At 54.5% G+C, this 11638-nt stretch overlaps 1 protein-coding gene across 1 annotated transcript in view; it reads left to right on the top strand.

Moving 5' to 3' along the window:
* Positions 1-317: 317 nt before the first annotated feature.
* CEACAM18 (CEA cell adhesion molecule 18) overlaps positions 318-11638 on the top strand; it is a 14686-nt gene continuing 3365 nt past the window's right edge. The window contains exons 1-5 of the mRNA XM_014586349.2: positions 318-372; positions 1919-2272; positions 6370-6639; positions 7946-8224; positions 10158-10311. Coding sequence (XP_014441835.1) covers positions 318-372; positions 1919-2272; positions 6370-6639; positions 7946-8224; positions 10158-10311 — 1112 coding nt within the window. The remainder of the gene's footprint in view (positions 373-1918; positions 2273-6369; positions 6640-7945; positions 8225-10157; positions 10312-11638) is intronic.

Here is an 11638-nt window from a genome sequence, read left to right as displayed (position 1 = left end):
AGCTTTCCTGCACCTGGTTCCCAACAGTGAGGCGGTGTGTGTTCTACTTACTCACGACAAAATAACGTGAATCGATATAAGATAAAGACGTCATAAACTAAAGGCGTCATAAAGCCATGGAGATAAGGCCGGCTCCAGGGCCCTCTCCTGGGCCAGAGTCCACCCGGAGAGGGCGGGCGGTGGACGATGATAGGACAGGACGGGACAGGAGAGGCCAGCGTGGACACGACCAGGCGCAGTTCAGCGACAGTGCAGACGAGACTGCGGGTCTCCCGCCGGCAAGAGGAAAGGCCCCGTCCTGGGGGACCCGGCAGCTCATGGACCTTCCCAGACCCAGAGGCGGCCTGTGGCAGGGCCTCCTGGTCCTCGTGGGTAAGAGAGGCCCGAACCCGAGCTCGCTACCCAGGGCCCAGGGAAGTGCTGGGGAGGGAGGGGAGAAAGGGCTAGAAACGGGCCGGGGTGGCTGAACACCGCCGCCTTGGCTGGGCAGCAGCGAGGGGCAGCACCTCACCAGAGCTTTTCTTATGATTATTTTTATTTGCCAGAGAGGATGTGAGCTCCCCAGAGAGGCAGAGAGACAGAGGGAGAAAGCGCCCCCGTGGGTGTAGTCCCCTGAGGCTCCCTTCTCCATGCACACCCAGGGTGCTTTCCAAGCTGAGCTGTGGTCAGCCATGTGGGGTCCGGCTCCTATAGCCAGCAGGTCACAGGCCAGCCATCCCCAGGACTTCCGTGACCTCCCGTGCCTGCCCACACCTCCCCGACACACAGACCTGCGCATGCACTCACACACATGGCGTTCATTTCGCTCACCCCATGAGTGACGAGGTCAGACCACCACCCTCACCTCCCTGAGGGCGCCTCCCCCCACCTCTCAGCCTGTGCTCCCCCCAGGGCCCGGGTCCCCTGACCTGCACAACAGACACCCGCCCTGTCCTCCCGTGTGCCCGACGTCCACCCCGAGGCTTGGAGCTGGGATCTCAGCTGCCTTGGCCTCTCACATAGCCACGGCAGTGGCCACCTGCAGGCCTGGGCGCTGACGGGCCCCACCCCATTCGCACCCACCCCCGTGAATTTAAATGAAAAGTCAAAGCTGTGCGGACAGTCTCAGGAGAGCATGTACCCTCCCTGTCACTGCTGAGCACTTGCCTCGTGTCCACCCTGTGCTCAGGCAAGGGGATGCAGTGGTGACCCAGACAGCCCAGCCCCACCTTCCTGGAGCTCCCGGTCCAGCCACCCAGAGGACACATCAACTCCGATCAGCTGGGATTGTCAGGGCTGGGACGAGGGGAGTCCAGGAGGCCTCCTGGTCCGGCCAGGATGAGGAGACATCAGAGCTGAGGACTGAGGAATGAGCCGAAGGCAGTCAGCAAGGAGGCAGTGTGGGGAGGGGCGCAGGGACCAGTGTGTCGTGAATGGGGAACAGCATGTGCAAAACCTGAGTGGGGACAGCTGGGCGTGACGGGGCACTGAGTGTGGAAGCCGTGTCTGCTGGAAGGGAACTACGGGAAGGAAGGAACGAGAGAGTGCCCGGGGTGGAGAAGGCGTGCTCCAAAAGGAACCTGGTCAGTCTTGCTGAGAGACTTCTGAGCCTCGCCAAGGGTTTGAACGTTATTGTGAGGGCGCTGGGGAGCCATAGAAGGTACTTGGGCAGAGGAGAGCAGAGCCAGACTTGAGCTTTGTGGATTGGAGGTTGAGTGACCATGGAGGAGGGTAGGCTGGGAGAGGACAAGGAGGGAACGGACTGAGGCAGGGCCGCAGCGGAGGAGAAGAGGGGGCGGGCTGGAGCATCATCCAGGGGTTGGAAACGCTCATCTTCTGCACCGGCATTTCGGGAACCGCTCCCCGGATGTTGCAGACTTCTCCCTCTCTCTCTCTCTCTCTCTCTCCCACCTCCTCCTTTGCTTTGTGTTCTCCTCAGCCAATCTGCTGACCTGCAGGATGTTCCAGGCCTCTGGCCACATCTTCATCAGCCCCGACACCCTCGTAGGGGCCGTGGGATATCGGAGCATACTGATCCTTGAGAACGTCTCTGAGAATGTTCTGGAGTACAGCTGGCACCGGGGTGAAGAAGGCAACGCGGCCAACATGATTTTCAGCTACAGACCTCCCAGTTCCCGGCTGCCTGGGCCCATGTACAGCGGCCGAGAGGGCGTGACCCGCAACGGCGACCTGGTGATCAGGCCATCTGCACTGAATGACACGGGGAACTACACTGTCCAGGTGGACCTCGGCAACGAGACCCAGACAGCCACCGGCTGGCTCCAGATTATAGGTGATTGGCAGGTTGCCCCAGTTCCCGACCCCCAAGGAGAGTTGGACCTGAAGCCTTTAGGAGTCAGATTTTTAAAAAATATTTATTTATTTATTTATTTATTTATTTAATTCACCAGAGAAGGAGAGAAAGGGAAAGTGAGGAAGCAAGCCTCCAGGTCCAGGACTTGAACCATGGTTGACTATGTGGGAGTCCAGTGCCTTAACCACCAGGCCACCTGCTGGCCCCAGAAGTCAGATTTTTTTTTTTTTTAATTTTGCCACTGGAAAAATACTACCACAAACATAGAATTTGTTTTGTTTTGGTTTTGGTTTTGGTTTTTAATTTTGTTTTGTTTTTTAAGAGTTTTATGCTATAGGGCACATGCGCTCACCAGAGAGACAGAGAGATGGAAAGCAAGAAATCACCCCCAGGGGGCATGGCCATGCCGCAATGCCCTCTCCTCCATTCCCTCTCAGGATTTTGAGCACACGTGCACAGGCACCCAGCGTGAGCTTCAAGCTGCTGGGTCTGGGACTTGAACTGTGGTTGGCCATGTGGGAGTCCAGTAACACAGCCATCATGTCATCTCCTGGTCCCCAGATCTGTTTTGAGCTTGAAGTTCAAGAGGTTATTGAGACTTGTTTTACTTAACCCAAACCTGTAAGCCTTAATCAATTTAGCACAAAGTAGATCACAGTAAGAAAAAGTTCTGTGCATTAAACATGTGAAGTCAAATTAAGCTCTTCCATGTATGTAAATATTTAATAAAATTTGCCAGTCCTAGCCATTAGAATTCAAAGAGAAGTATGGTAAATTTCACTGTGTGTAATATTATGGTGATTATATTTTTAAAAATTCTTTATCAGAGATGCTAAACTACTATAAGTAGAATTCTTAATCTCTGGGATTTGCTTTAAAAACTCTGAGGGACCAGCAGTAGGCATAATAGCTATGTCACTGGACTCCCATGTAGTTGGTCACGGTTTGAGTCCCGGACCCGGTGGCTTAAACTCATGCTGGGCGCGTGTGTATGCGTGCCCAAGATTCCGTGAGGAGAATGGAGGAGAAGGGATTGTAGCGTGGCCATCCCCCTGGGGGGTGACCCCTGGAGGTGATTTCTCACTTTGTCTTTCTTTAGTGAGCACATGTGCCTTATGGTAAAAAAAAAAAAAAAAAAAAAAAAAAAAAAAGGAAAAAGACAAATTATGTTGGAGAGAGTAATAAAACAAGATTGGTTCATTTAAAAAAATTTCCTAGGGCATCCATGCATTTGCCAGAGAGAGACAAAGAGAGAGAGAAAGTGACAAAGCACCCCTCGTGGGGAATGGGCACGCTGCCATCCCTTCTCCTCCATCTCACTCCATCTTGGGATTGGGGCATGTACATACGTCAGCCTAGCATCTTTTTCTTTTTGACAGTTTTGCTATAGGGTGTGTGCGCTTGCTGGAGAGACAGAGAGAGACAGAGACAGAAAGCGAGAAATCACTCCCTGGGAGGATGGCCATGGTGAAATCCCTTCTCCATTCTCCTCGCAGGATCCTGGGCACACAGGCATATGCGCCTGGTGTGAGTTTTAAGCTACTGGGTCTAGAATTCAAACTGTGGTCGACCACATGGGAGTCCAGCAACGTAACCCTTGTGCCCTCGGTTTGTCCCAACCTGGTGTGGATTTCAAGCTCCCAGGTCCTGGATTCAAACTTCCCAGTCAGCTGTGTGGGATCCAGCTGCCTTAACCACCACGCCACCCGCTAGCCCGGGGAGTCAGATTTCAGGAGATAGCATTGTCCACATGTCTTACCCACTTCCACATGACACTGAGAGTCTTAGAAAGTGCTGATCTAGCTTCACTCCCAGAGATGTGTCACGTATTACCGTAAAGAGCTCGAGCTTCGTTTTGGCACAGTGTATTAGTTCTCTACTGCAGCTGCATGAAAACAGGCACAAACTAAGCAGCTTAGAACCACAGTCATTTATCATCCCGGCGGCAGTGGGTCCGAGGTGCAGCCGAGTTAGCTGCGCTGCTGTGAGGCTCGTGAGCCCGGAGCTGTGTTCTCATCTGGGGGCCTAGCTGCGGAAGAACCTACTTCCAGGCTCATTCCGGTTGGTGGCCAAGTTCATTTCTTCGTGGCCATGTGACTGAGAACCACAGCTGCTCACTGGTTGTTGGATAGAGGCCTTGGGTCCTAAAACCACTGTAGTTCTGCCACGTGGGTCTGTCCACAGCATCTCATATCATGGCCCATTTTTTCTTCAAGGCCAGCTGAAATATCTCTGTAATCTGCTAAGGTGAAGTCTTAAATTGCTGAAGGTAATGAAGAGAGGGACATCCATTCACTTTTGCCATATTTTATGGGCTAAAAGCAGGTCATGGGGGATCCAGCAGATGGCATGGTGGTTAGTACGCTGAACTTCCACATGGTTGATTGTGGTTAAAATTCTGGGGACCAGCAGTTAGCGTAATGGCTATGTTGCTGGACTCCCACGTAGTCGACCGCGGTTTGAGTCCTGGACCCGGTGGCTTAAAACTCACTCAAGGCGTATGTGCGTGCGTGCCCAAGATCCCGAGAGGAGAATGGAGGAGAAGGGATTGCGGCGTGACCATCCCCCCAGGGGGGTGATTTCTCGCTTTCTGTCTCTATGTTTCTCTCTGTCTGGCGAGCGCAAGCACCCTATAGCGAAAACCTCTCAAAAAAAAAAAAAAATTCTGGACCTGGCAGCTTGCTTTCTCACTCTCCCTTTCTTTTTCTCTCTGGCCAAATTAAAAAATAATAATAATAAATAAAATTAAATAAATCCTTTCTCCTCCATTCTCCTCTCGGGATCTTGGGCACGCACGCACATGCACCTGGTATGAGGTATAAGCCATCAGGTCCAGGACTCGAACTGCAGTCAATTACATGGGAGTTCAGCGACATAGCCACGCTAACTGCTGGTCCCAGAGAGAGAGATTTTGCTATAGAGTGCATGTACTTGCTAGAGAGACAGAAAGCAAGAAATCACCCCCAAGAAGGGATGGCCACGTCACAATCCCTTCTCCTCCATTCTCCTCTTGGGATTTTGGGCACAAACACACACACACACACACACACACACACACACACACACACACATGCCTGGCACGAATTTTAAGCTGCCGGGTTTGGGACTTGAGCTGCAGTTGACCATGTGGGAGTCCAGCGATGTAACCATTATGCCATCTGCTGGTCCCTAAATAAATAATTCTTAAAAAAAAAAAAAAAAAAAAAAAGCAGGTCATGAGAGGAGGTGATTACACAGGGTGTATCACCAGGGGATGGAGACTGGGGCCATCTTGGAATTGTGTCTGCTACCATCAGAAGTTCCAGGGGCTCCACGAGATTCAGGAGGAGAGCGTGGATCCTGAAGACAAGGGTCCCGTATTTGCTGCTGACTGTGTGTGTGCTGCATGGCCCTGGGCCAGTCATCTCTCTGTGGCCCTCAGTTTCCTTATCTATAGAATGGAGGTTCATTGTGGTTTATCGTAAAGGTGGAGGAAATATCTAGAAAGTGAATGGAACTCAAAAATGGGAGCAATTATGCATAGTCTAAATACTGCCTTTCTCCGATGCAGGCTCCTTGTTAAGGGGTTTGAAACAACCATTGGATTGGGACCAGCAGTTGGTGTAATGGCTGTGTCATTGGACTCCCATGTATTTGACCACGGTTCGAGTCCCAGACCCGGTGGCTTAAACTTACGCGGGGTGCACGTGCGTGTGTGCCCAAGATCTTGAGAGGAGAATGGAGGAGACGAGATTGTGGCATGGCCATCTCCCCTAGGGGTGATTTCTCGCTTTCTGTCTCTCTGTCTTTGTCTTTCTGGTGAGCGTACATGTCCTATAGCAAAAATCGCTTCAAAAAAAAAGAAAAAAAGAAACAACCCCTGGAGCACGTGGCTATGCCAGGAGCTCTCCAGTACTGCAGCCAGTGCCGTCACGCCTTGGTGACCTCGTCTCACACCCCACTTCCCTTCCCTTCCCAGCCCCTGGGCTACCTCATCCTACAGCTCTTGACCTCCCTCCAGAGCATCCAAAGCCCCCTTGGAGAGGAGCTTTTAGCCGAGCAGAGCTCATGCTCATCTCCCCCCTCGCTTCTCCCAGAGCTGAAAAACCCAGGCATCTCGGCCAACGCCAGCTACCTGGTGGAGGACATGGACTCCGTGGTCGCCGTCTGCCACACCAACGCCACCATTGTCAAGTGGTATGTGAACTCCATACCGACATCCAGCAGCAACCGGATGACGATTTCCCCAGACGGCAAGACCCTTGTCATCCACAGAGTCAGCCGCTACGACAGGACACTTCACTGTGAAACAGAGCATTTTCTAGGGATTACCAAGAGGAGCGAACTGATCTCTCTGAACGTGTCCTGTGAGTGGTCTGGGGTCACGGGAGTGAAGCCACGGGTGGGCTTACAGCCTTCCAGGGACTTAACGGTAAGGCACGCAGAACTGGAGAGAGAGATACCATGGGCCACCTGAGGCCAGCTTGATCTGGGTCCAAATCCCAGCTCTGGCTCTTAAGCTTTTGGACTTCAGAACGGTCCTTACTACTCAGGCCCATAGTGTGCGCGGTTTAAAAATGGAGCTCCTTCGGCCGAGAGGTACTGCGGTGGGGATGCAGCTGGACTCATGTGGGAGGGTCCCAGTTCGTGTCCCAGGGAGTCTGGCTGAGGTTGAAAAGGACAACTGTGAAGACCCTACTGGGGTGCCGTTCTCGCTGGAGACATAAATAAGCACAAATTTTAAAGCGAAGACCTCAATCCTTACTTCTCAGGTTAGAAATGGTCAGCGTGGTATTTAAGGCACTGACTCCCACGCGGCCAACCATGGTTTGAGTCCTGGACCTAGCAGCTTGAAACTCACGCCAGGTGTGTGTGCATACCGAGTCCAGAGAGAAGAATGGAAGAGACAGGACTGTGGCATGGCCGTGCCCCGGGAAAGGGGGTGACTTCTCACTTTCCTTATCGCTGTCTCCCTCGGTGAGCGCACGCATCCTATGACAAAAACCGAAAAAGCAAAAGCAACGGTCAGTGTGAACCGTCGAGGTCTGGCTTCTGCCTCCGGAGGAGCCTGCTAGCGACCAGCTGTTTCTTCCACTTCTATGCCATCTGCGACGGCTCCGGACCTAGCTTCTCCCTGAGCATTCAAAATCTGCTCATTGTTCTCTGATTCTGTTATTGTGAATGTAGTTAAATCGGCTTCACATTCCGTTACTCAGACTGACCCCCTTACACTCCCTTAAACAGCTGCTTTTTCCAGTCGCCAAAGGGCTCGTGCGCCTTCCGGAGAGAAGCTGAGAGACAGAGGGAGAGGGAGAAAGCACCCCCGTGGGGGAGGGGGGGTGGTGACACTGCAGTCCCACCTGCGACCTCTGTTTTGTGGGGATTATGGGCATGCAGCATGTTTTTCAAGCTGACAGGGACAGGATTAGAACCGCGTGCTTGCCCATGTGCAGTTGGCTCCCCTGACCACTAGGCCATGCCCTGTGCCTATTTTATTGTGATATAAAAAGCTACCATGGGGCTGGCCCTTACTGGGAACCTGATGGTGGGGGGTGCTCTAATTACTGCAGTCAGGGGTCAGCCTAGGTCAGAGGGGGGCATCTCCTGGCTGAATCTTCGTGTGCACTGAGGGAACAAGACAGAAACGCACCCTGACTTCCCACGTCTCCGCAGATGGGCCTGACTACGTGACTCTGTGGGGCACGCCCTCCATCTTCATGGGCGCCCTGACCGCTCAGCCCGGCTCCCAGGTGGAGCTCACGTGCAGCGCCCACTCCCGCCCGCCGCCCGCGTACCGCTGGCTCCACAACGGCTCCCTCCTGGGCTCAGCCGATACAGTCACCCTGCCGAGGCTGGCCTGGGAGCAGATGGGCAGCTACCGATGCATCGTGGAGAACCGCGAGACCCAGCTGGTCATGTACAGGGACGTCAGGATCCAGCCTCCCCGTAAGTGCAGCCGCTCCCCACGCCGGCCTCGGGCTCCTGCCTTGGCCCCGGCGGCGCGCGCGCCATCAGGAACGCCGCCTCCGCCTTGCAGCCCCGGCTCCCTGCCTCTGCCGGCCTCTGAGGCCTAGATCCAAAGCTGCCCCCTCCACCACTGCTCAGAGATCTCGGGCGGGAGCTGGGTGAGGCCCGGGGATCTGATTAGCGGTCATTGCCTGAGCGCCTACCGGGTTCTGGCTGGCTACCAGCTAAGCTGGGTGCCCACCCTCCCCCAGGGGTAAGTGACTTATTAGCATGGCCTTCAGCTCACAGGTGAGAACACTGAGCCCCCAGGAGTCTGAGAAATTCTTTATTCAGGGCTCTGGTTCTAACCTACAAAAGAGGCAGGACCAACCCGGGCAGTCTGACCCTGCAGCCTGTGCGTCTGGCTGTCCCCCTGGCTCCGACCTTCCGGGGTCAGAAAGTGGACAGGTGTGGGGGCCAAGCTGGGGTGGGCAGAGACCTGCTGTGGTTGTGGACTGGAGTCGGGCCTTGGCTGTGGAGTGAGTCCGTAACGGGAAGGCCCGTCTTCAGCAAATGCACGTGTGATCTACCTCAGAGAGACAGAGGGAGGTGACCAGGAGCGTGAGACGAGGCCTCTGGAGCCCAGTGACCTGGGTTCAAATCCCAGGCCTGCCATCCCCATCCACACAGAGCAGGCTGAGGCAGCTGCACCATCTGAGACTCGTTTTCCCCACCTGTGGTGTTGGGAGTCCCCACGAGACAGACTGCTGCGAGAACGAGCCAGGCGGAGCTGGGGAAAGGGCACGCGGGGCAGGCCAGCTGCAGCGCTGCAGCGCGAGGCTCTGTGAGGCCCACCACAGAGGGTTTCGGTTCGCGACCCAAATATTCCAGAAAACGCTAGGCACAGGGACCAGCAGCTGGGGTGATGGTTACATCACTGGACTCCCACATTCCCGACGGCAGTTTGAATCCCAGACCCACGGCTTGAAACTCACACTGAGCACATGTGTGTGCGTGTCCAAAATCCTGCGAGGGGAGTGGAGCAGAAGGGATTGCAGCACGGCCAGCTCCCTGGGTGTGTGGGGGGTGATTTCTCGCTTTCTATCTCTCTGTCTCTCAGGCAAATACAAGTGGCCTATAGCGAAAATCTCTCTTAAAAAACATTGCCAGGTACATGCATGCCCATGATGCGGGGTGGCCAAGGCTGGGGCTGGAGCACAGCGTGGAGATCCTGCCGGGGGTGGTCCCTCTCTCCGCTCTCTCTCTCTGTCTCTTCCCCTCATAGAAGAAAGTACATAGGCCAGGCGTGGTGGCCCCCGTCCTGTGGCAAAACCAATGAAGGCTGGAGGATTGCGGCATCCGGTCCATCTCCTTCTCTGTCTTTCTCAATGTGCACGATTTAAAAAAAGAAAAAGAAAAAAGTACATAAGAGTCCGTGAGCCTGACTGTCCCGGAGCGAGCCGCACACAGACCCGGGACGTGGGCTGAGGCGAGTTCAGCCACACCGCGCTGTTTACTGAGGACCTACTGTGTGCCAAGCACAGTGTGCATATGTGACCCTCGGATTCTCGCCTCCCTACTGCACCAGGCCGTGAGCTTCAGGAAGGCGGAGAGCGGGGTACTTCCTGTTCACCCTGGTCCCAGTGCTGGCACCGCGCCTGGCTCGCCGTCGGTGCCTGGTGAATACCTGCAGCGAGTCGCCGGCTGCGTGGCCACCACCCCACCACAGTCACTCGGCCCGGTCCGAGGACTTGCTGACCCTGTGACATGTTAGATATCTCTGCTTCATCATAGACGGCCCCTTCCCAGCTGGAACGTCACTGTGAGGCGGGCAGTCTGTCCTGCCGATTCCTGAATCCTCGGTGCTCGGCACACGGCTGTGCATGACATGGGTGCACGGATGTGGGTGAGTGAGGGGGCGTGCACGGCGGCCCTGACCGTCCTCTCTCTCCAGGGACCACCACGCCTGTTGTCCACAGCGGTTTCCACGTCTCGGGGACCTTAGCGGTGTTCCTCATCGTGATGACAGTCCTGGGAAGCGTGTACCTCTGTGGGGTCCTGGTCCATATCCTCATCAGCCACTACTCCACCAGGTACCTGGTGCTCTGGGACAAGGGTGGGTATGGCTGGGGGCTGGGACTCGAGAACCAGCCCTCCCCTCAGAGGGGAAGGTCAACCCGGGGGGAGACAGAGCAGAGACTGGGCTGTCGGGGGCATCAGGCAGACGGAGAGCTTCCAGGACCATATGCTGGTGGGGGAGAAAGGTGTAGAGGCAGACACCTCTAAGCACGCACACGTGGTACATCGTAGCCACCATGACCGAGTGACATTGGAGAAGGGGTCAGAGGTCACCTGTGCAAGGAGAGGAGATGGGTGGTGGGACGAGGAAGGCCTGGGTCAGACTCCAGCTCTGCCACTAGCTGTGGGGGACCCTCGGGTCACTTGTCTCACATCTTCCTGGGCCCCACTGAGGATACAGAGAGTGACACAGCCCTGAGGGATGAGGGGGTCAGAGATGCATCTCGAAGGGTAAATTATTAGCAGTTCTTGACAAAATAGACCAGCACTCCTCAGCGCTGTCAACATTTGGGACCGGGTGATTTTTTCTTTTTGGTGGAGGGGCCCAGAAGGCGGTTCTGTGCATCATAGGCTGTTGAGGAGCATCCCTGGCCCCACCCACTGGATGTCAGCGGTGATAGGTCACTACCCTGGTGAGGATGAACAAAAATCTTCCCTATTCAACCACTTTCTATCAGTTGCTAGGGTCTCATTGTTTTTGTTTTTTCCTAGAGCGAGATTTTTGCTATAAGGCGTGTGCACTCAGTGGAGACACACACAGAGACATAGAGAAAGAAAATGAGAAATCACCCCCCAGGGAGGATGGCCACACCACCATCCCTTCTCCTCGATTTTCCACTCAGGATTTGGGGCACGCATGCACTCACGCCTGGTGTGAGTATCAAGATCACGCTGGGTGTGTGTGACACGCCAGGTCTGGAACTCAAACCATGGTCAGCCATGTGGGAGTCCAGAGCCTTAACCACTATGTCACTTGCTGGCTCGGGTCCCATTGCTTTTTATGGCTGAGTAGTACTCCACAGTGTATATGTGCTACATATTCAATTTTTAAAAAAGAAAAAAAAAGGGGGGGAGGGAAGAATAACCAAAAACGTCTGCAGGTACTTTAAAAGTCCCACGAGGAGCAAAATGTCCCTAGTTGTGAATCACAGGAGGAGTGACAATGGTGATGTTAGTGATGCTGGTAGTGTTCACAGTGATGGACAAGCTGCTGCTGCTGGTGATGGCCGTGTTAGCTACGTGGTGATGTTGCTGCTGGTGATGGCCATGTTAGCTATGTGGTGATGTTACTGCTGCTGGTAATGGCCATGTTAGCTACATGGGGATGTTGCTGATGGGGGG

The sequence above is a fragment of the Tupaia chinensis genome, unplaced genomic scaffold (genome assembly GCF_000334495.1).
Source record: "Tupaia chinensis unplaced genomic scaffold, TupChi_1.0 Scaffold000129_1, whole genome shotgun sequence".
In the NCBI taxonomy this organism is placed as follows: Eukaryota; Metazoa; Chordata; class Mammalia; order Scandentia; family Tupaiidae; genus Tupaia; species Tupaia belangeri.
The sequence above is the reverse complement of the archived record's forward strand: the minus strand, read 5'-3'. Positions and strand labels throughout refer to the sequence as shown.